This window comes from Salmo salar, chromosome ssa07 (assembly GCF_905237065.1).
Source record: "Salmo salar chromosome ssa07, Ssal_v3.1, whole genome shotgun sequence".
NCBI classification, from domain to species: domain Eukaryota; kingdom Metazoa; phylum Chordata; class Actinopteri; order Salmoniformes; family Salmonidae; genus Salmo; species Salmo salar.
Window position 1 is genome coordinate 52,616,818 of NC_059448.1, and position 24,109 is coordinate 52,640,926.

At 47.3% G+C, this 24,109-nt stretch overlaps 1 protein-coding gene across 1 annotated transcript; it reads right to left on the reverse strand.

Moving 5' to 3' along the window:
• Nucleotides 1-14,712: 14,712 nt before the first annotated feature.
• LOC106576443 (mucin-5AC-like) lies at nt 14,713-20,371 on the reverse strand. Its single transcript, XM_014153628.2, has 2 exons — nt 20,318-20,371; nt 14,713-16,941 (listed from the first exon to the last, which is right to left on the reverse strand). The coding sequence occupies exons 1-2, from the start codon at nt 20,369-20,371 to the stop codon at nt 14,713-14,715; spliced, it is 2,283 nt and encodes a 760-aa protein (XP_014009103.2).
• Nucleotides 20,372-24,109: the final 3,738 nt, after the last annotated feature.

The following is a 24,109-nucleotide window of genomic DNA, read 5'->3' on the forward strand; positions in this document are numbered from 1 at the left end:
ATAAACAAGTAATTGGGGGAGTGAAACCAGGTGTGTAAGACAAGGACAAAACAAATGGAAAATGAAAAGTGGATCGGCGATGGCTAGAAGGCCGGTGACGTTGACCGCCGAACACCGCCCGAACAAGGAGAGGGACCGACTTCGGCGGAAGTCGTGACAGTGAAGGCGTAGACTCAGGTTTTCTGTGTCTCTATGATTTTGGTTGGATAGGTTTCTCAATTTCTTTCTTAGGTTTTTGCATTCTTCATCAAACCATTTGTTATTGTTGTTAATTTTCTTAGATTTTCTGTTTTTGATTTGACAGTCAAATATACTGTTTAGGAGGTTTCTACTGCCAAGTTTACACCTTCACTATTACAGTGGAACATTTTGTCCAGGAAGTTGTCTAAAAGTGATTGAATTTGTTGTTGCCTAATTGTTTTTTGGAAGGTTTCCACACTACTTTCCTTCCATCTATAGCATTTCTTAATATTATTCAGTTCCTTTGGCTTTGATGCCTCATGATTGAGTATTGTTCTGTGATTTTGCTGTGATCTGATAGGGTCTCTGTAACCTAGAGGGCAACCAGTGGGTCCATCTCCTCTATACCATATTTCTTGTAGGTGAAGTCTAGGTTCCTGCTCTTTAAGCCAAAGGCAGATGACCTCAGGCCTTGTATATTCCAGGATGAGATAGTGAAGGCTTTGTGTTCCATAAAGTGTCCAATGTTGTTAGTTGTGGGGTTTTGCCTCAGACCAGTAAGTGTGAGCAGAGCCTGCTGAGCCTCAGGTACGTGCCATTGGCTTGGGCTAGTGTGAGAGTGGGGGTTTGGCCTGTTTGCCTGCTCACGGCCAGGGTGTATGTGTGACTTTCATGTTGAGGCCCTCTTTGCGGGAGTTGGGGACATGGGGTGGGCAGGAGAGGCATAGGTCCGATCTGAGGGGGTGTAAATGGGGTGTGGGCATGGTTGACTTGGTGGGGTGTTGACTGGTTGGGGTGGTGGTGCTGTGGTCTGGATGTAAGTCCTCTCTGCGTATGTGTAGGTCCGGGGGGCGCCTGGTCGTAAAGGCTGTTCAAGTTCAGGGTGGAGTGTTGGGCCAGGTAAATATTTGTTTTTGAGGCACAGTCACGGGAAATACTTGCGTTTACCCACTGTATGGTAGCAGGGTGGATATAACCACTTATGTGTTTGGGAAAGTAGAAGATTTTTCAATCACTCATTTGAGTGTGTGGCCACCCTTTCCTGCTGTGCTCTCAGGTGGTTTGTGCCTGTGTGTATTATTATGTGGCTCGGTGACCCTAGTTGGTCGTCAGACAGAAGGTCTAAGGCGCACTGGGTGTTTGGACACCAGAGTTTAGACACTGTGTTTTTGGGACACTGTGTGTTTATTTTCTTGTATATATTTCCCATTTGAGTCCATAAGGAGTACAATCTGTGGCTTATGTATGTCCTCAGTGGGTGTGGGGGGGTTGTCAGGGTGGCTGACAGGGGGGGGTGCTCAGAGGGGGTGGAATCGCCTGGGCTTGGGGTTCTTCATTTGTCTGTTCTGCTGTGATGTCGAGGCTATGGTCAGGGTCTGGGGTGGGCTGTTCTGCTGTGATGTCGAGGCTATGGTCAGGGTCTAGGGTGGGCTGTTCTGCTGGCTTTTCTGCGGCGGTGGCCAGCTCTCTAATGGGTTGTTCTCTGTCACACGCCATCCTCCTCACCCTCTCCTCCAGCACTCTGATCCTCTCCCTCCATCCCCCTCACCCTCTCCTCCAGCACTCTGATCCTCTCCTCTAGTGCTCTGTTCTTCTCCTGCTCCTTCACCACAGTCCAGAGTGCAGATATGTCTCTCTCCACCTCTGGTTGAGGGGATGTTGTTGAGCTGGACAATTTTTTGGGCTGACGAGTGTGCTCACCTGCTGTTCCAGCTCTACCTGTCTTACCTCCAGCTGGGTGAATTTATCCTTCATTTCAATGAGAGAGTAGTACACTGTGCTCAGAGGTTGATCTCTCTCTCTCTCTCTCTCTCTCTTTCTCTCTTTCACACTCTCACACTCTCTCTCTCTCACACTCTCACACTCTCTCTCTCACACACTCTCACACACTCTCTCTCTCTCTCACTCTCTCTCTCTCTCTCTCTCTCTCACACACACACACACACACACTCTCTCTCTCTCTCTCTCTCTCTTGCATGCCATCCCCCCATCCTCTCTTTCAACATAATGTGTTTAGAAATGTCATATCCCCCCTCGCTCTTGACATTGTAATGCATTTGACTATGCAAACCCCCTCTCCCCTCAACATAACGTGTTTGAATATGCCACCACTCCCCAAACAGAGTGTGTTTAAAAATGTCAGTCTCCCTCCTTGGTCTCAATCACCATAATGTGTTGGAGTATGTTAGGCACCTCTTCTGCATAATGTGTTTGACAATGCTGACCCCCCGTCCCATCTATGTCACTTACATCTAATGTGTTTGAGAATATACACTCTGTATACACCCCCCCATACACACACACACACACACACACACACACACACACACACACACACACACACACACACACACACACACACACACACACACACACACACACACACACACACACACACACACACACACACACACCACCAACCCAACCACCTCCATTTTTAACATATAGACTTTTGTCTTAGTGGATTGTGATAGACAATGCCCCATATCAACCTCCATAAACAGAATGTGTTTTTAAGAACATGCAGAATGTGGGGGACACTATACTTCAGATACTATCTACAGGGCTAGAAGTGGTTCCATCGCATACAGAGACCCTATTCCCCTACTCTACTCTGTTTGGGACTATTGGTCTGTCTTTTCCCTGGCCTCTTTCATCTTATTTCTCCACCTGTTTCTCACTCTCTAATTTCTAACCCCTGTTTTTCCCTCAGTCTTCCCTACGACTTCCTTTCCCCTGGCCTCTATGTGTCTGGGCCTCTCAGTCTAGAATACGACACTCTGACTGACCCACAGCTGCAGAGCCGTCATCCAGAGCTGTGATGCTAATGGCGTGGATCTGCTAGGAGCTAGCCAATCCTACCTCCCCAGGGCTGGAGCCACCAGGGAGATAAGTGACAACAGGGCTGTCCAGCCCAGCCTGGTCCTCACAGACTCATCACTCACAGGTGAAGACAAGGCATGCACTAGAAAAGCCATTCAACAAGTTTCCTGAGCCAGAGAAAAAAATACTTATTCTAACCCCTTTAATTGTTTCAGTGGTAGTTCTACTTGCCTATTCGGTGGCTGTGAGGTACTGTAGCAGCGATGCCTTGGTGGTTGACCCTCAAACATCCATCAATACTGGCATTAATGCTCTGTAAAGTCAGGGTTCACCATGGTTATTACACATCCTGCTTTCTCTCATAATACCTGCTCAGAATCCCTTGGCACATACTTTGTTAGCGCCCAATAATCTCTGTCCGCTTAATATCAAATGCAATGCTTACAGAATCTGTTGAAATAACAGCGGTGGTGTTTTAAGCAATTAACCTTTTCACAGTGTAAATGGCTTCAGGGGATATGGGGGCCCTATAGGGGCCCTGCTGGGGGATGAATGTCTGCCTATCGCCCACCGGGAAACACAAACACCACATTTCAGAGAGGCCCCAGGCCCCGACAGCAGAGAGTGAGTGAGTGAGAGAGAGAGAGAGAGAGAGACAGACAGACAGACAGACGAACTGAGAGGGAATAAGAGAGAGAGAATAAGAGTGAGAGAGCGAGACAGACAGAGAAAGAGAGAAAGCCTCTGCGCTTTGTGTGCGAGTGCATGGAGACGAGAGGAGAGGAAATCACTGTGGTCTCCAGAAGATCCCGGTGGGAGTTCAGTGTTGGACCGCTGAGAAAGGGCTGAGGGAGGGAAGAAAGGGGGGAAGAGGGAGGCATTAATAAATCCCAAATCAGGCCCATGCAGCTAGCGCACATAAACACTCCATTGTCCTTTGATGTTGTGGGCTGTAGCCAGTCAGACAGCAAGTCATACATCACACAGCAGCTCTAGTAGCCCCTCCAACTACCCCCAATACACCCAGAGGATAATATTACAGACCCCCTCCTCTCCTACCCCACAAAAACCCCTTACCTGTAGGGCTAATACCCTGGGTTTGATAATGGAGCGCTGTGTCTGAATCAGGTCTGCAGGAAGGAGACATGAAATTGCCTTCCCTATAGCCTCAGACTGCAGTATATAAAGCCTTCACCTCAATCACCAGGAGAATAAGACCTATTGTTACAGTGTGTGGACGGTGTTGGGTAGGTAAGTGATCCTCCACGATAAATGGAAGCCAATGAGTTATGGAGGTTTACATAGAGCTCAGTTTGAATCCTGGGGAGAATACGGACTCAACTGTGTGGTTATGAACAGACAATATAATGCCAACCTCAGTCCCAGCATGCTCCAGGTCCTACAAAAACACCCTTTTCATTCACAGTTTCACTTGGCAGTTGGCATAAAGAATTGCTTTGTCAAACGGCTCAATTTGAACTTATGAAACTTGGCTCTGAAAGAGGGTGTGCCAAAGAAATCTGCCATACGCTCTGAGCAAACGTTGAAACTCAGAAGCCACGTTGAAACAGTTCCCGCCCGCTGACCCCATCCACTTCAGGTGAAAGAGGGGGTCAGCAGATCACGCTCAGAGAGGTCCTAATGGACAGCGGTCAAATGGCCAGAGGTCAGCGAGTCATGTTTGTCCTGCCTTGGGCCGGTCACAATAGAGAGCGGTAGATAGATGGATGAATGGTTGGATGGGATGAAAGAGTAGAGTGGAAGAATAACAGGGGTCTGGCTCTTATCAGTGAGACAGACAGCAGTGAAGCTGGACAGACTGGGGAGCTAACTGTGGGTCTCTGACTGTGTCAGTAAACTACTCCATCACCCACCGGGGTGCCCACTCCACTACACACTGGCTTAAAAAGACTTCTCTACAGGACACATTAGTTATTTAACCCAGGTAAGTTGATGGATAACACATGGCAGGGGAGAGGGGTTGGGTTAGTGTTCATATTAAGGGTACAATGCATGTGCCCTAACAGTGTTTGGTAAAGGGGGTGACTAAAGTGGGGTTTTGTGGGCTACCTCTTTGTAAGTTGGGCTATAGCAAATGGAGGATGTGAGGAAGTCTGAGTTAGTGGTTCATTAATGAGCCCCCACCTCCCACTGTAAGCTATAGACCCATCGAGGAAGGTAGTCAGACCAGACCAATGTTTGTTTAATTAACAAAGCGAGAGAGAACTCTGGTTCTGTCAATGGCCACCGTCTGTCTGTCTGTCAACGGGCTCTGTTGTTGAGTTATTTTTCTGTGACACGGCTGGCCATTGATCCGGACCCGCCATTAACATTGAGTGACAGACAGGGGCGGGTTGATCCAAACCAGACCCTTTACTGACATTGACCCAGACTCCCGAGTTGTGTGTCAGCTCCAACCACGTCGATGTCATCGATGGCCAGATCTCTCCCTTGAGGCGGAACTGGGTGGGATTGATTTGGGGTGGGGTTAGGGGATGTGGAGCGGGGGGCACAAGTAGAGTGATAATCAAGTCCCATGAGGAATCGACCCCCATCCACACACAGTGACATACATCTTTGGGTTGTCCAGAGTTGTCTGCCATTACATATGAATTAAGACTCAGAGTTCCCACTCAATCGCATGACCCATATATTTCTTGTCCTCTTGATCGAACTTGATTTAAGAATGGGTGTATAGGAAATGGAAAAGTGAAACAAATATGGATTTAATGTCAAATAGCAGATTGAATAGTTATTGTAACGTTACAAGGCAGTCGTGTGCATCTAGAGTTACTTCACGCTCTCCTTGAGGCTAGCATGCTGCATCTCCCTCACAGACCATTCATGACGTGTTAAACCAAGGATAGGCTACAGTACAATTCCCTATATCTCTCCATCCTTCTTCTCCTGCTCTTTCTGCCTGTCCCCCTGCCTCTCCCTCTCCATCTCTCCTCCTGCCTCTCCCTCTCTCTTTGCCTGTCCTCCTGTCTCTCTCTCCCTCCCTCCCTCCCTCCCTCCCTCCCTCCCTCCCTCCCTCCCTCCCTCCCTCCCTCCCTCCCTCCCTCCCTCCCTCAGGGGAGTCGCTCAAACAGACATGACCAATTTTCTGCTAATTGAGCCTCAGGAAAGTGCTCCTCGTTTTAATTTACTGCTGGACATCCACAGAGACGTGATCCGCTGTCACTTTTAGTTTCTTCTCCTAAAAGCCAGCAGTGCTCAGCGCAGGTGTGAGGATGTGACACATGCAGTACAGTCTGGGGCAGAAAGTGACACACTATCCTACAGCATCCATGTAGGCTAGTCCTAGGTTACGTTAGGTTAGGCCCCATGACATCCAGACAGTAAATATACTAGGGCTGGATGATACCGGTATAGTGATACTCGTTAATATCGTGGCAAGGAAACAAAACATGAAGTGTATTTAACCTCTTTAGGAAAACAGCCCTAATGTTGGAAACAAACATCCTTATGTTGTCATCCAGTCACATTTATTTATTTTCCAAGCGATATCATGAAGGCATAAGGCTGAAACATATGCTTCGTTTTAGTCTTAAAGGCACTTCAAATTGTTTTATTTTTTGGAGCATGGATTATATAAAGTATATTAGTTTTGCATCTCGGCTTCCTTGGGTTAATCCTTTTCATGGTTTTGAGTGCGAGAACCTTTTAAACTCCCCAAGCTCTATCACACAATACTGTATTATCATTAAAGGACCAAAGAGTTTGCTCTGCTTTGTGTTTTCTTTTTGTCATGGAAAAAATATTCCGATACTGGTATCGTCACAGTCCTAAAATGTACTGTAACATGTTCAGAGATTAAAAGGTTACACACACATGGAGGACAGGTCATGATTGGCCTCCATCGCGAGGCTCCTATACAATGTCAAACCCAGTCGAACTCAAAATGAAGGTCAGAATATAATCAATGGCATCTTTAGTGAATGCAGCCCTATTGGGTTGAAAGCTGCTCTGGTGGCTTGCAGGCATCTGACAAACACCAACTGTCACAATATTTTAGGAAGCACCAGAGACCCTGCTGGAGCGAACAGGAAAGAAAAGTGTATTCATTGGAGATCGAGTTAACCTCTGCTATCTGGCTATCGCCGGGCGGATTTCAGGGCCGGGATGCCGAGTGTGCGGTGACATCATCCGTATCGAATGACGCTGTTCTACTGAGCTGTGATGTCTAGATAAGATAATGGCCCTACAGTGAAAACACTGACACATTATAATGATAAGACCTTACTTAAAGGGACAATCTGCAATTGCTACATCAATTTTTGCACTTATAAATGTATGATATATTCACATTGATTCTGGAGTAATATAACTTATAAATGCCTCATGAGCTTAGTTCAACTTTCATACCCCATCAGAACCCAGAATATAAGCTTGTTTTACTCCAATGTTGGTTAGCATTGTAAATCTAAACAAACACTGTGTAGCCTCAAAACTTTAAACTTTCATTTTGATATCTTAGTTGGTCAGTCCTTGCATCTGTCCATGAATTTGAGAGTGGTTACATTTCTTCAGGCCCATCCCTCAGCGCTTAACCAAAATAAAGGCGGGTGGCTGCTTTGTTATTGTTTCAACAGCTAATTGCCCCTTTAATGGGATTAATCTGTGAACAATTACTGACCCCATTTTGAGGGGAAATGTAAACTATTCTCTGATTTCAGAGAGCTGATAATGGAAGAGATAGGAGACACCAGGAGGCTCAATTGGGTTTGCTTTGGAGTTACTTTGACACGTGCAATTGTCACACGTTCTAGAGCATGCAATGAGCATGCCTTCCATTCATTAATGGTCCAATAAGGCTAACGCTAGCCAGAGGCTGTTGAATGGTTCAATAAGGCTAATGCTAGCCAGAGGCTGTTGAATGGTCCAATAAGGCTAACGCTAGCCAGAAGCTGTTGAATGGTACAATAAGGCTAGCGCCAGCCAGAAGCTGTTGAATAGTCCAATAAGGCCAGTGCTAGCCAGAGGCTGTTGAATGGTCCAATAAGGCTAACGCTAGCCAGAGGCTGTTGAATAGTCCAATAAGGTTAACGCTAGCCAGAGGCAGTTAAATGGTCCAATAAGGCTAACGCTAGCCAGAGGCTGTTTAATGGTCCAATAAGGCTAACGCTAGCCAGAGGCTGTTAAATGGTCCACTAAGGCTAACGCTAGCCAGAGGCAGTTAAATGGTCCAATAAGGCTAACGCTAGCCAGAGGCAGTTAAATGGTCCAATAAGGCTAATGCTAGCCAGAGGCTGTTGAATGGTCCAATAAGGCTAATGCTAGCCAGAGGCTGTTGAAGCTAACTTAATATGGTTAAAATGTGCACTTAACTTTACATTTTGGGTGAAATAATACAATGTCGGAGTTGGACAGCGACTGCAGTGAAGGTTGTTGCAGTTTGTCAATAAGGCTGCTTTATAAATATGAAAGGGTTGTTATTCAGGTTTGAAGTGTTAGACGGCATGTCCATCCATATCTCTTCAGAATTTTAGACGTCCATTCCTGTTCAGAGTGCTGGCGGTGCAGAGAGTAATCTCAAGGTGTCAACAACAGTTAAGGAGAAACATCCCCACTTCTTTAAGTCTTCACCAATGAGCAGCTAATGGAAAATTCCTCTCTCTGTCCTTTCTCACTCATCCCCCCCCTCTCCCTCTCTCTCTCTCTCTTTCTTTCTTTCTGTTTCGCTATCTATCTCTCTCACACAGACTAGTTTATTATCCCAGCACAACTGGGTAGAATTTTGCAGCAGAGATGTCAGAAAATGTTTATTTGGAATATGTGAGGTCTACCACATCTTTGACAGTTTATATGCACACACAGACAATAACACAGTTTTTAGTGGAGAGATTTAGTGGTTGGAGCTCACTTACATTTTAATTGTAGTGTATGCAACTTTGAATGATGCTCTCCGCAAATATTTCCTAACGTGGATGGGTGCCATGGTAATGAGGGCAATAGCAATGTTGAGTTTATTACTGTGAGATTCTGGCACTAACTATAGAAGCTCAGAGAGTTGGGGATAAAGACCATGAGTCCATTTCATTTACAAATGACACTCATTCAAAGATATGCACACGTTGTCAAAACCTCTGATACATGCCGAACACACATGGTCAACGATGGAAATCACAAGCATGAGTACACGCACACACACACACACACACACACACACACACACATGCATGCACACAGACAAACGTGTTGCGGAATGACAGAGCTGACCTTGGCTGACATTCATACAGACACATCCCATCCCCTAAAGGCTTGTTCTGACCTCCTCATCGGGTTCATCTACATAAACCATTCAATAAAGACATGATTTAACACAGAATCCCTCAATCTCTCCTGTCAATACCGACCAATGTTACCAAACACAACAAATCCATCCATCAATATGACGTGTTGTTCAACCCAAACCACCATTCATCAATGTTGGACGTTTTTCACATTTCAAAACATCTATAAATCATTAAGGCATGTTTCCAAACATTCCTGTTGGTCAATAGGTAAAAAGTCTAAAGACAATAAGGCACTGACCTCCCCTCAAGGACCCTTAAAACACTATCGCTGCAAAGTTATTGTTTTACATAGATCTCCTCCCTGTCTTTCTTATAGACCTATACAGTGGAAATTTGATAAATCAGGAAGTGAGGTTTGGGTGACTTCTAATGGCCTGTATTGATCGGTTTAGGTTGACGTTGGGTCAGTTTTGCATTTCCCTCACTAATGGTTACAGTTAGGATTGGGGGAGGTAAGCTCATCGGATGTGGCAGGGCTTGCAAACTATTACGGTCTACAAAGGGAAGCACAGCCGCAAGCTACCCAGTGACACGAGCCTACCAGACAAGCTAAATGACTTCTATGCTCGCTTCGAGGCAAGCAACACTGAAGCATGCATGAGAGCATCAGCTGTTCCGGACGACTGTGTGATCACGCTCTCCGTAGCCGATGTGAGTAAGACCTTTAAACAGGTCAACATTCACAAGGCCGCAGGGCCAGACGGATTACCAGGACGTGTACTCAAAGCATGCGCTGACCAACTGGGAAGTGTCTTCACTGACATTTTCAACCTGTCCCTGACCGTGTCACGTCCTGACCAGTATAGAGTATATTTGGTTATTGTGGTTTGGTCAGGACGTGTCAGAGGGAAGTTTATTTATGTATTACAGGGTTTTTTGGTCACTGGTTTATGTTTGTATTTCTATGGGTTGGTTCTAGGTTAGTTTTCTATGTGTAGGTTGGGTGCTGGACTCTCAATTGGAGGCAGGTGTTTCTAGTTGCCTCTGATTGGGAGTCCTATAAGTAGGTGTGTGTTTTGTTTGTTCACTTGTGGGTAGTTGTATTTGCACTGCTGTTTGTCTAGGCTGCAAATCTGTTAGCTGTCGTTCTATTTCTTGTTTTTCCCGTTACTCACTTTAAATAATAAATTAAAGTATGAGTATTCCGGTACCCGCTGCGCCTTGGTCTCATCTCTTCGACACTTGTGACAGAACTACCCACCATACCAGGACCAAGCAGCGGAAGAAGGAGCAGGTCACGAATTACATGGACTATGGCGAAGAATGGACTTGGGAGGAGATTCTGGATGGGGCTGGACCTTGGCATCAGGCTGGGGAATACCGTCGCCCACGGGAAGAGATCGAGGAGGCGAAGGCTGAGAGGCGGCGGTATGAGGCTATGTACGCGCTGGCGAGGAAGCCGGAGAGGCACCCCCAATAATTTTTTTGGGGGGGGGCACACGGGTAGTTTGGCTAGGCCAAGGAAGAGCCATAAGCCAGCTACCCGTGATTATGTGGAGGAGCGTAGGGAGTGAAGGGCGCCATGTTTCGCTGAGGTGCGCACTATCTCGCCCATACGCACGCGCAGCCCAGTCCGCCCTGTACCAGCACCCTGCTCGTGCAGGGCTACTAGTTCCATCCAGCCAGGACGGGTTGTGCTGGCGGTGCGATCACGGCCACCTGCGTGCCTCCATGGCCCAGTCTTTCCGGTTCCTGCCTCTCGTGCTATCCCGGAAGTGAGTACCTCCAGTCTGGCACGACCAGTACCAGCAACCCGGACCAAGCTTCCCAGTAGTCAGCCTAGTCCTGTTCAGCCTGTTCCCGCTCCCCGCACTAGCCCTGAGGTGTGTGTGCCCAGACTGGCACATCCTGTACCAGCCCCACGTATCAGGCTTCTAGTGCGTCAGCCCAGCCTCGCCAGTCAGGAGCTGCCAGAGCCGCCCGCTAGTCAGGAGCTGCCAGAGCCGCCCGCCTGTCAGGAACTGCCAGAGCGGCCCGTCCGCCCGGAGCTGCCAGAGCGGCCCGTCCGCCCGGAGCTGCCAGAGCGGCCCGTAAGCCCGGAGCTGCCAGAGCGGCCCGCCGTGCCGGATCTGCCAGAGCGGCCCGCCGTGCCGGATCTGCCAGAGTGGCCCGCCAGCCGGGCGCAGCCATTGCCGCCCGCCAGCTGGGCGAAGCCAGGGTTGTCCGCCAGCCGGGCGCAGCAAGGGTCGCCTGCCAGCCGGGCGCAGCCAGAGACACCCGCCAGCCGGTCGCGGCAAGAATCGCCCGCCAGTCGTAGTCCACTCTCATCTCTTCGACACTTGTGACAGACCGAGTCTGTAATACCAACATGTTTCAAGCAGACCACCATAGTCCCTGTGACGAAGAACACCAATGTAACCTGCCTAAATGACTACCGACCTGTAGCACTCACATCTGTAGCCATGAAGTGCTTTGAAAGGCTGGTCATGGCTCACATCAACAACATTATCCCAGAAACCCTAGACCCACTCCAATTTGCATACTGCCCCAACAGATCCACAAATGATGCAATCTCTATTGCACTCCACACTACCCTTTCCCACTAGCTAAGGAACCTGGAAGTAACACCTCCCTCTGCAACTGGATCCTGGACTTCCTGACGGGCAGCCCCCAGGTGGTAAGGGTAGGGAACAACATATCTGCCACGCTGATCCTCAACACTGGGGCCCCTCAGGTTGTGCGTGCTCAGTCTCCTCCTGTACTCCATGTTTACCCACGACTGCATGGCCAAACACGACTCCAACACCATCATTAAGTTTGCTGACGACACAACAGTGGTAGGCCTGATCACCAACAACAATGAGACAGCCTATAGCGAGGAGGTCAGAGACCTGGCAGTGTGGTGCCAGGATAACAACCTCTCCCTCAACGTGATCAAGAGAAAGGAGATGATTGTGGACTATAGGAATAGGAGGACCGAGCACACCCCCATTCTCATCGAAGGGGCTGTAGTGGAGCAGGTTGAGAGCTTCAAGTTCCTTGGTGTCCACATCACCAACAAACTATCATGGTCCAAACACACCAAGACAGTTGTGAAGAGGACCAGACAAAGCCTATTCCCCCTCAGGAGACTGAAAAGATTTGGCATGGGTCTTCAGATCCTCAAAAAGTTATATTGAGAGCATCCTGACTGGTTGCATCACCGCCTGGTATGGCAACTGCTCGGCCTCCGACTGCAAGGCACTACAGAGGGAAGTGCGTACGGCCCAGTGCATCACCGGGGCCAAGCTTCCTGCCATCCAGGACCTCTGTACCAGGCGGTGTCAGAGGAAGGCCCTAAACATTTCCAAAGACACCAGCCACCCTAGTCATAGACTGTTCTCTCTGCTGCCGCACGGCAAGCAGTATCGGAGCGCCAAGTCTAGGCTTCTTAACAGCTTCTACCCCCAAGCCATAAGACTCCTGAACAGCTAATCTAATCTACCCAGACTATTTGCATTGTCCGTCCCCCACCACATTTTTAAGCTGCTGCTACTCTCTGTTTTTTTATCTATGCATAGTCACTTTACCTCTACCTACATGTACATATTACTTCAATTACCTCGACTAACCTGTGCCCCCGCACATTGACTCTGTAACCGGTACCCCATGTATATAGCCTCGCCACTGTTATTTTATTGTTGCTCTTCAATTATATGTTATCCTGTTTGGGCTAGGGGGCAGTATTGAGAATTTTTTAAAAAATATGTGCCCATTTTTAACTGCCTCCTACACCAACTCAGAAGCTAGAATATGCATATTATTGTTCAGGTTTGGATAGAAAACACCCTAAAGTTTCTAAAACTGTTTGAATGGTGTCTGTGAGTATAACAGAACTCCTATGGCAGGCAAAAACCTGACAAGGTTTCATGCAGGAAGTGGCCTGTCTGACAAGGAGTCGTGCGTCTTGCATCTGTTTATTGAAGAGTAAGGATCTTAGCTGTAACGTGACAATTCCCAGGGCTCCAATAGGCTCTCAGAACCCGGGAAAAACCTGAACGATGACGAGGCAGCCTCTGGCTGAAACAGATTATCGCCTTATCCAAGTGGCCGATCAGAGGACCATTGAATGAGGCGCGTGCACGATTCGCCCCCGTGGAGAAATTTCATTCGGCTGTTTAGCTTATTGCAGATTCCCGGTCGGAATATTATCGCTTTTCTACGAGATAAATGGCATAAAAATTGGTTTTAAACAGCGGTTGACATGCTTCGAAGTACGGTAATGGAATATTTAGACATTTTTTGTCACGCCATGCGCCATGCGCACGACTGTTATTTACCATTCGTATAGTGTCTAGAACTCACGAACAAAACAGAGGATATTTGGATATAACGATGGATTATTTGGGACCAAACCCACATTTGTTATTGAAGTAGAAGTCCTGGGAGTGCATTCTGACGAAGAACAGGAAAGGTAAGAACATTTTTCTTATAGGAAATAGGATTTTGGTGAAGGCTAATCTTGCCGGGTGTCTAAATAGCTAGCCGTGATGGCTGGGCTATGTACTTAGAATATTGCAAAATGTGCTTCATCCGAAAAGCTATTTTAAAATCGGACATATCGAGTGCATAGAGGAGTAATGTATCTATAATTCTTAAAATAATTGTTATGCTTTTTGTGAACGTTTATCGTGAGTAATTTAGCAAACTGTTAGTAAATTCCCCGGAAGTTTGCGGGGGTATGCTTTTTCTGAACGTCACATGCTAATGTAAAAAGCTGTTTTTTGATATAAATATGAACTTGATTGAACAGACATGCATGTATTGTATAACATAATGTCCTAGGTGTGTCATCTGATGAAGATCATAAAAGGTTAGTGCTGCATTTAGCTGTGGTTTGGGTTTTTGTGACATTATATGCTAGCTTGAAAAATGGGTGTCTGATTATTTCTGGCTGGGCACTCTCCTGACATAATCTAATGTTTTGCTTTCGTTGTAAAGCCTTTTTGAAATCGGACAGTGTGGTTAGATTAAGGAGAGTCTTGTCTTTAAATAGCTGTAAAATAGTCATATGTTTGAGAAATTGAAGTAATAGTATTTCAAACGATTCAAAAATCGCGCCACTGAATTCAGGTGGCTGTTACGTAGGTGGGACGAATTCGTCCCGCCTTGCCCATAGAGGTTAAGTTGTTATTTTTCTATTTTGTTATTATTATTATTTTTTTTTTTACTTCTGTTTTTTTAGTAAATACCTTTTCATGAAACTGCATTGTTGGTTAAGGGCTTGTAAGTAAGCATTTCACTGTAAGGTCTACATCTTAGTCAGGTCTACACCTGTTGTATTCGGTGCATTTGACAAATATGACTTGATTTGATTTGCAAGCTTATTCTAGATCTGTACCTAGAGGTAACATCCCCCCAGAGCGAATTGATCCTGATAGCACAGGGACTGATGTGTCCTAACAATCCTAACAAAGCCCCTCTAGAGCAGTCAAGATTGATCAAACTGCAGTGTGTGGACATGTCTGGCCACGACTCTTTTCCCCTTGCAAACACACTGAGGGGCTGTTGTAGTGACCTGCTGAGGGGCGTTGGAGAGACCTGCTGAGGGACTGTTGTAGTGACCTGCTGAGGGGCTGTTGTAGTGACCTGCTGAGGGGCTGTTGTAGTGACCTGCTGAGGGACTGTTGTAGTGACCTGCTGAGGGACTGTTGTAGTGACCTGCTGAGGGGCTGTTGTAGTGACCTGCTGAGGGGCGTTGGAGAGACCTGCTGAGGGACTGTTGTAGTGACCTGCTGAGGGACTGTTGTAGTGACCTGCTGAGGGGCTGTTGTAGTGACCTGCTGAGGGGCTGTTGTAGTGACCTGCTGAGGGGCGTTGGAGAGACCTGCTGAGGGACTGTTGTAGTGACCTGCTGAGGGGCTGTTGTAGTGACCTGCTGAGGGGCGTTGGAGAGACCTGCTGAGGGACTGTTGTAGTGACCTGCTGAGGGACTGTTGTAGTGACCTGCTGAGGGGCTGTTGTAGTGACCTGCTGAGGGGCTGTTGTAGTGACCTGCTGAGGGACTGTTGTAGTGACCTGCTGAGGGACTGTTGTAGTGACCTGCTGAGGGGCTGTTGTAGTGACCTGCTGAGGGACTGTTGTAGTGACCTGCTGAGGGGCTGTTGTAGTGACCTGCTGAGGGGCTGTTGTAGTGACCTGCTGAGGGACTGTTGTAGTGACCTGCTGAGGGGCTGTTGTAGTGACCTGCTGAGGGGCTGTTGTAGTGACCTGCTGAGGGACTGTTGTAGTGACCTGTTGAGGGGCTGTTGTAGTGACCTGCTGAGGGGCTGTTGTAGTGACCTGCTGAGGGGCTGTTGTAGTGACCTGCTGAGGGGGGGTTGGAGGGACCTGCTGAGGGACTGTTGTAGTGACCTGCTGAGGGGGGTTGGAGGGACCTGCTGAGGGACTGTTGTAGTGACCTGCTGAGGGGCTGTTGTAGTGACCTGCTGAGGGGTGTTGGAGGGACCTGCTGAGGGACTGTTGTAGTGACCTGCTGAGGGGTGTTGGAGGGACCTGCTGAGGGACTGTTGTAGTGACCTGCTGAGGGGCTGTTGTAGTGACCTGCTGAGGGGTGTTGGAGGGACCTGCTGAGGGGCTGTTGTAGTGACCTGCTGAGGGGTGTTGGAGGGACCTGCTGAGGGACTGTTGTAGTGACCTGCTGAGGGGGGTTGGAGGGACCTGCTGAGGGACTGTTGTTGGGACCTGCTGAGGGGCTGTTGGAGGGACCTGTTGAGGGGCTGTTGTAGGGACCTGCTGAGGGGCTGTGTAGGGAGGGACCTGCTGAGGGGCTGTTGGAGGGACCTGTTGAGGGGCTGTGGTAGTGACCTGCTGAGGGGCGTTGGAGGGACCTGCTGAGGGGCTGTTGTAGTGACCTGCTGAGGGGCTGTTGGAGTGATCTGCTGAGGGGTGTTGTAGGGACCTGCTGAGGGGCTGTTGTAGTGACCTGCTGAGGGGCGTTGTAGGGACCTGCTGAGGGGCTGTTGTAGTGACCTGCTGAGGGGCTGCTGTAGTGACCTGCTGAGGGGCTGTTGTAGGGACCTGCTGAGGGGCTGTTGTAGTGACCTGCTGAGGGGCTGTTGTAGTGACCTGCTGAGGGACTGTTGGAGGGACCTGCTGAGGGTCTGTTGTAGTGACCTGCTGAGGGACTGTTGTAGTGACCTGCTGAGGGGCTGTTGGAGGGACCTGCTGAGGGGCTGTTGTAGTGACCTGCTGAGGGGCTGTTGTAGTGACCTGCTGAGGGGGGGTTGGAGGGACCTGCTGAGGGACTGTTGTAGTGACCTGCTGAGGGGGGTTGGAGGGACCTGCTGAGGGACTGTTGTAGTGACCTGCTGAGGGGCTGTTGGAGGGACCTGCTGAGGGGCTGTTGGAGTGACCTGCTGAGGGGCGTTGGAGGGACCTGCTGAGGGGCGTTGGAGGGATCTGCTGCGTGGCTGTTGTATGGACCTGCTGAGGGGCTTTTGTAGTGACCTGCTGAGGGGCTGTTGTAGTGATCTGCTGAGGGGCTGTTGTAAGGACCTGCTGAGGGGCCGTTGTAGGGAGGGACCTGCTGAGGGGCTGTTGTAGGGACCTGCTGAGGGGCTGTTGTAGTGACCTGCTGTGGGGCTGTTGTAGGGAGGGACCTGCTGAGGGGCTGTTGTAGGGACCTGCTGAGGGGCTGTTGTAGTGACCTGCTGTGGGGCTGTTGGAGGGAGGGACCTGCTGAGGGGCTGTTGGAGGGACCTGCTTAGGGGCTAAGGGGCCATCCGGGACAGGATCTCAGTGAGGGGAAACTAAGGGGACCGGAATGGCAGCTCCAATCGAAACACCCACATACAAATCTAATGGTAGACCGGGGCTACACACTCACAAATACACAGACACATGCGTGCACACACACACACACACACACACACACACACACACACACACACACACACACACACACACACACACACACACACACACACACACACACACACACACACACACACACAAAGGATATAATAGCAGATGAGTCCCAACACACACACCCTGAGCTCATTACAAATCCCCCCACTGCGCTGACAAACAGTTGACAACTTTGCACCCTCGACTCGTTTTCACAGTTATCAAACTTCCTCACCCCTCTCCTCCACACATAAACTCTCAGTGGAGAGGATATGGCTCTCTGAAGCTTGTCTGCTGCGATAGAAAGAGGTCAGTACTCCATCTTATCAAGGCGCCTCCCGAACCAACTCCTATCTTAGCTGTAATTGTTCCCACTAGCTATCTGTCCTAGCAGCAAACCAAGCAGCTACGCTCTGTAACCTTTGAGAGAGGAGTTGGGAACTTTTTTTAATAAGAATGTGAGTTAGTCTCCCGTTCTCCCCTTAAAGCCAAGGGGTCTGTCATGACTAATATCTCCTTCAATCACACAGATGGCTATCTGTCTCCCGGGGCCTCTTTTCCACTCTCCCAGTCTTTGTAATAAACATCACGCATCAGTCAGGAGCTGTGAATTACGGCCGCCTGTGTGGGGCCTAATGCCTTAAACACAGTGTAAACCTCAGTCAGAGATCCACTCTTGCCTAGCTGGCATCACCTTTAAATACAATATTATCTAAAATGGATGGAGGTAGGATAACCAAAGGGAGTTTGGGGGACGGGGACAGGGGTTCCTGTGGTGTTGGTTTGGGGGATCAAAGTTGTATTGGTGGTGGTTGAGGTGAGTTTACCACTTTACTATGTGCTAAACTTAGAGCTAATGGAAATGTGCAGAATAAATCCTGTCAATTATGGATTTTAACTAAATAAATACCACAATAACAAGAACAGGACGAGGGAAAGGGGCACTAACAGACATCATAGTACAGTTTGAGTATCTACTGAAATCTGTCGGAGCTTTTGAAGTTTTACCTCAGAGTGTGTGCCGACTTGGAGGACAATGGACAATGGAGTGACCCCAAAGGAGAAGTCAGACCAACGGCCAGCAGAGCACCAGAGTTCTGCAGTCTACAACAATAAAACAATGCAGCTCTGCAGTAACAACAGAGAGATAGAGCAAGGCGTCTGTAAACAAAGCACTGCTACACTATATAATATTAGGCCTATATAATAATGAAAGTTATTTGACCATTTAACCCATGTTGGAATCAACCCTATAACTCTAATTTTACAAGCACCATGTTCTAACCAACTGAACTATTGGAACCACAATAAATCTGAGTCCACCAGGAATTGGTCATAGATCATGTGTGCTCTACTCAAATACCCAGAGGGTACAGCAACAGAGACCACAACCTCAATGACCTGGGGTGTCCTGTACAAGACTGTATCTCCACCTGGGTGGTTTCACAGTAAAAGGGTGAGATTGAGAGATCAACAGGAAAGAATGCTGAGGATTTATGCATGTCAAGTATCTCCTGTCAGGAAAAAAAGGGATGAAATACAGGCAGGGCTCCATAATAAAGAGAGAAGGGTGTGTAAACTAACCTTCTGTGGCATAATGAAGGAGTTACGACCTGTATCTCTCCCATCAGTTAAATAAAGGTTAAGTCAAATAAAAAAATACAAATCTCTCCCATCATATCCCCAACAGTGGCCTGAAGGGAGGAGAGACTGTGACAATCCTGGAGATAGTGGAGTTCATTATGGCTACCCTTGCGGCTTCTGCAGAGGGGGGAGAGATTCTGTTTTCCTTTACTGAGGTGTCTTGTCTGTCTGCCAGCTGAGTGCTGACTGAGTTCTGACATCAACTCACCTTGGATAAACAAACAAGATAATTAACTTTAGTGATAAGTCTCACTAGTTCCAGATACTCCCTGGTCCACACACACAAACAGCCTAGTGTGTTTGTGTGAACTCTTCAAATTCTATTTTTGCTCACAACAACATAACAGAAAAGAATCGCTCCAAAAACTGCTCAAATAAAATGTCCATACCCCATAGATATAGGGATGAGAGGGATGGATGGACAGAGAGAGAGACAGAGATAGAGAGTGAGAGAGAGAAAGAGAGAGCGCGAGAGAGAGGTAGACAGCATGTCCTTTCTCTCAACCTCACCCCACCCAGAGGCAGCTATTCCTGTTCATCTCTTAGAGAATTCCCCCTCCCCTTCCCATCCTCTTCCCATCCCCTTCCCATCCCCTCCCCGGGACACAGTCAGTGGAGGGACTCATTCCTCTAGAACAGTCTATTGACAATGTGAGGTGGGGATCAAAAATCTATGCGAGCCCACTCCTACCATCACCTGTGATTACCTGACAAAGGTAATTCACTGGGACAATCTGTACGTCCCTCAGGGTTGTTTTTAGTTGGCTAAGCGACTGCCCTCCCCCCTAAAATATCACTGAGTACCCCTGAGGGTGGGACTCCCTAACCTTTGACCTAGGGGTCCTCTGGTTAATTACTCCACACCTCTCCAGAATTCTGGAATGTTCTGTGCCAAAGGCCAGAACATTGGGAAGGGGGAAACTGTCAAGAGTGTTTCCTGAACTCTTATCAGGGAAGAGGTGAGCTACTGCTCAAGTTAAAGTTACGGGCCTGTCGTGTGAACCTAGTGTGTACTACACAAAGTGGGTAAACTACTAAACGTGTGCAATACCATGGGAGGGGTTGAACCCAGGATTTAGCAAATGAGAGATAGGAAATAAGAGATGGATTCAGGGTCCCTGGGGAGACGGACACTAGCTTGGAGTGTGTTGACAGTAAACATGGTAGAATCATCCTCGTCAGCCCAGTGGTATGTATGCAGGCTGGCTGACACTATAGTTGCCCCCCAAATGGCAACCTATTCCCTATACTGTGCACTACTTTTGACCAGGGCCCATTAAGGGCTCTGGTCAAAAGTAGGGCACTATGTAGGGAACAGGGTGTCATTTGGGATGCAGCCATCTTCCTGACAGGAATAGTGCTCTTTCCCCAGAGGAATGCTAGCTCATTCCCATTCCCAATAATGTAATGGTATATGTTCTGATGAAGGGGAGAGGGGACAGCCAAGCGGTAGGATGATCTATATAATGGTCCTGTGTCCTGCAGCGTTTATTGGCTTCTCAAGGACATAATGACAGCCAACGACATGCATTACATTTCATTACTGTAGTGCCCTCGTCTGATCCAGTAGAATCATCCTTCATCTTCCTCTGCGTCATCCCTGGAGCCAATAGGGGCTTCCTGTGTCATCTATGTCATTGTCACTCTCCACACGCCCTCTATGGTAGAGGAATCAACTCAGAGCCACCTTGACACAGAATTCACCATGATTGATGATGATTGCTTTTCATCAAAAGTCGTGTAAACCTACATTTTCTTCCATCTACCCTAGTGAGAATACTACCCACACTGTGACACCATCCATTTGCGTTTCATGACACGTCCAGTCCTCCATGCTAATGACTTAATTATGCTGAAGACATGGCACGATTCATTGGCCTATTTAAGTCATATAAGGTAGAAGTGGGCCAGGTTTGCCGGGGATAAGAAGTCCATTGTGTGTGTTGGATGAATGAGTATAAAATAGGGGAAGGCGTTTGAAACTGAAAACAGATGTGTATGGTGCCAGTGCTCACTCTAAGGGTTTGCTGGCCTGTATAGCCAGGGCAGTGATTTTTTAAGGAGCATGTGGTTTTGAAACAAGTCTGTTTGGTGCAATTATGAAATGAATAAAACGGGGTAACACGGTAGGGCAAAAAAAACACAACTTGAAGTTTTCTAAAGTAATTTCACTGTGTTCTTTCCTCCCTGAGCAACTGAAAAAGGGGATGGATGTTGGAAACGAAAATCCATCAAGGCCTATCTGCTGCTCTGACACAGAACTCATTTGAGGAAGGGAACGTCAAAACATGACATCCTGAATTCACATCACACTAACAAAAGATGGGCCCGCTGACAAATTCACCCCATGCATGACCTGCATGATAATAGTGGGCTTACATAAACATTATCCCAAAATATCTTCCATTGGAAGAGAGAAACAAGGTTTGCTCTATCCAAAACTGTTCTGTCCGAATAGAAGTTGTACAGTGTACTAAGTGGACCAGGTTAATGGGCACAAAACCTTTTTTGTCCCAGTAAATTATTACAAAATGCCCCTGCTCTGGCAACAGAAAAAGGAGGTTATTTCGAGGGCAAGAGTGCACGGTGCACTCAGTAGTCCCAACTCAATACCCTCCCTCCAGCTTGAACATGTTCAACTGTGACAGATCAGATTGTCCCAGGTGTGTCATTGAATTGGGGGCAGTTTTTCTACTCAAAGCAGTGCAGAGAGCTGTGAACGGGAAGTGTGATTGTGTACAGGCTTTGTAATGCCTTAAAGGACTGGATAGAGGGGTTCTATAAAGGCGCTGTGCCCTCTTTCACCCCAACTATCATGTTTTATTGACAGGTGTCTGGTCACCTGATCACTCCTACACATGTTCCGTAAACGCCATGTTGGAACAGACCAGATGGCTAAAAGAGAATGAAGAAACAGATGCTGTCTACAGACAAGTCACTTTCAGAGGACTTGAAAAGTTTAAACGCATTATAGAATATGATGTGGTCATTTAGCGATTCACAGTTGATTCAGTATTGGGGAATCAAATCCCCAACTCGGGTCATTCCAGGACCATGCTCCGTCAAAAGCATCAGATCCACGTAAAGTAGTTCATAGTTCTCCACGTCTTGTGTTCACAGATGACTGTTTTACACAATGTTCTGATATCCCGTCCTGTTTTATGCTTCTCTCAGTCTCGAAGTACAGTACCTATGGTAGAACTGGAGTCCAATCTGACCAATGAATCTCTTTGACCCACAGCTTCTTCTTCACCTTTTGAGGTTTCCAGTGAAAATCCTAACAAACGGCATGTCTTATGGAGTGCTGCTTTCTCTCCGGGGCTCGTCAGCTGAAACCTGAGGAAAAAAGGGGGCAGCACCACATATGGAAAGATTTAGGTGAGCGGTAAACTCGTTTTTTAGGGAACTTATGTGAAACACCTGTATGTCTATGCACGGACATCAGCCACACAAATCAAAACCCTGAACACAAAACTGGGGGGCAGAACGCACAAATCAAGCACTCATCATCACACAAACAAGCCCTGAACACAAGCATGAAGAGCTGAACACACAAATCAAGCCGTAAACACACAAACTAAAGCTACAAAAAATACAAATCAACATGATTGAAAACTGAAGAATGCAGAGCTGAGAAAACACAATTGAGAACTGAACACATAAATCAAGCACCAAACACACAACTGAGAACTCAACACGTCATCAAGAGCTACTGTAGCAACAAAATTGAGAACTGAACACAACTTCAAGCTCTAAAAACACAACATAGGCCTAAATCCAGAACACAGTGGAAAGCTATACCAGACACAAATCAAGGCCCGAAAACACATCCGACATCAAGCTGCAGGAAAAACCTTCTGAGGCTTCTCGCATCATTTCACCTCTGTGTTTATTCCCAGGTTTTTTTCCTGTCTCGTTTGATTGTGTTATAAATCATTTAGTGTGAGTCAGGGGCTTCAGTCTGTATTTTTACAGGGCAGTGTTTGATTGAAGTCATTAAGCCAAATCTGTTCTACACTATCAAACCAGAGGGAGAAGGCAAGGATCGGGTCTCGCATTGCATCTAGGCTAATCCTTGGCCTATGCTTCCAAAACTTTTCTCTTCAAAAATAAACTGTCGTTTAGAATCCGTTAACATTGCCTGCAGGGCATGTAGGGTGAAGTTAAAACATTGCCCTCACACTGCCCTCACACTGCCCTCACACTGCCCTAAATGCTTAAATAGCATGCTGTTTTAGAAATGAAATCAAATAATAGAAAATGCTTCGTGATTTACATTCAGTTAATGAAACCTAATTAAAGTTGAAGAGAGTGTGACCAATTTCAATTTCGTCCTGTATAATAAAAACAATTATTGCGAAATCTCAAGTGGTGATCTTCAAGAGAAGAGAAGACTCAGCTGCTGGCAAATACAATGTGAAAGGAAATGAAACACAAACGTCCCTCAACCCAGGTTCCGGAAGGTGATTACATTACCATTGCGTCCTTCACCCTGTATGGCCCTGCCCTGTGTGTGTGTGTGTGTGTGTGTGTGTGTGTGTGTGTGTGTGTGTGTGTGTGTGTGTGTGTGTGTGTGTGTGTGTGTGTGTGTGTGTGTGTGTGTGTGTGTGTGTGTGTGTGTGTGTGTGCGTGTGTGTGTGCGTGTGCACATCCGTGGGTGTACACGTCCGTGGGTGTACACGTCCGTGGGTGTGTTTGTGGAGCTATGAGTGGGGAGGCAGTCAGTGAGTTGCTGGTGATAGCAGTTGTCATAGCCAGCGTCTAAACTTGCAGCGCTCACTTTCCACTTCCAGTCCCAGGAGAATGTTTGACCAGAGTGCAGTCACAGCAGTGTTCCTTTAAACCAGACAGTCATCTGACCTAATGAGCACACTTCGTACAATTCTGACACGTGTCATGGAAGGAACATTCTAGTGGTCAGTGGAGTCTACTTAGAGAAGGAAGGGGAGGACCATCCTCTAGTGAATTTCAGAAAAATTGAATTGATGGAACATTAAAAAAGGTACCATTTTTAGAAGCAACTATACTAAATATATTCACAAAAAATGGTTGAATCAACATTGCTTCCACGTCATTTCAAAGCAAAAAAATAATTGTATCAACGTGGAAAACTGATTGTATTTGCAAAAAGTAATGAACGTAAGGGCATTTTGTTATTTTTTTAACCAAACTCTTAACCTAAATCCAATGACATGGTGTTTTTTTTTACATTTCATGTTGAATTCACGTTAGTTGACAACTCAACCAAATGTAAATCAGAACTAGACGTTTAACTGACGTCTGTGCCCAGTGGGATGAATCAGTGAAGTGTATTCGGCCATGAATCAGAGGAAAGT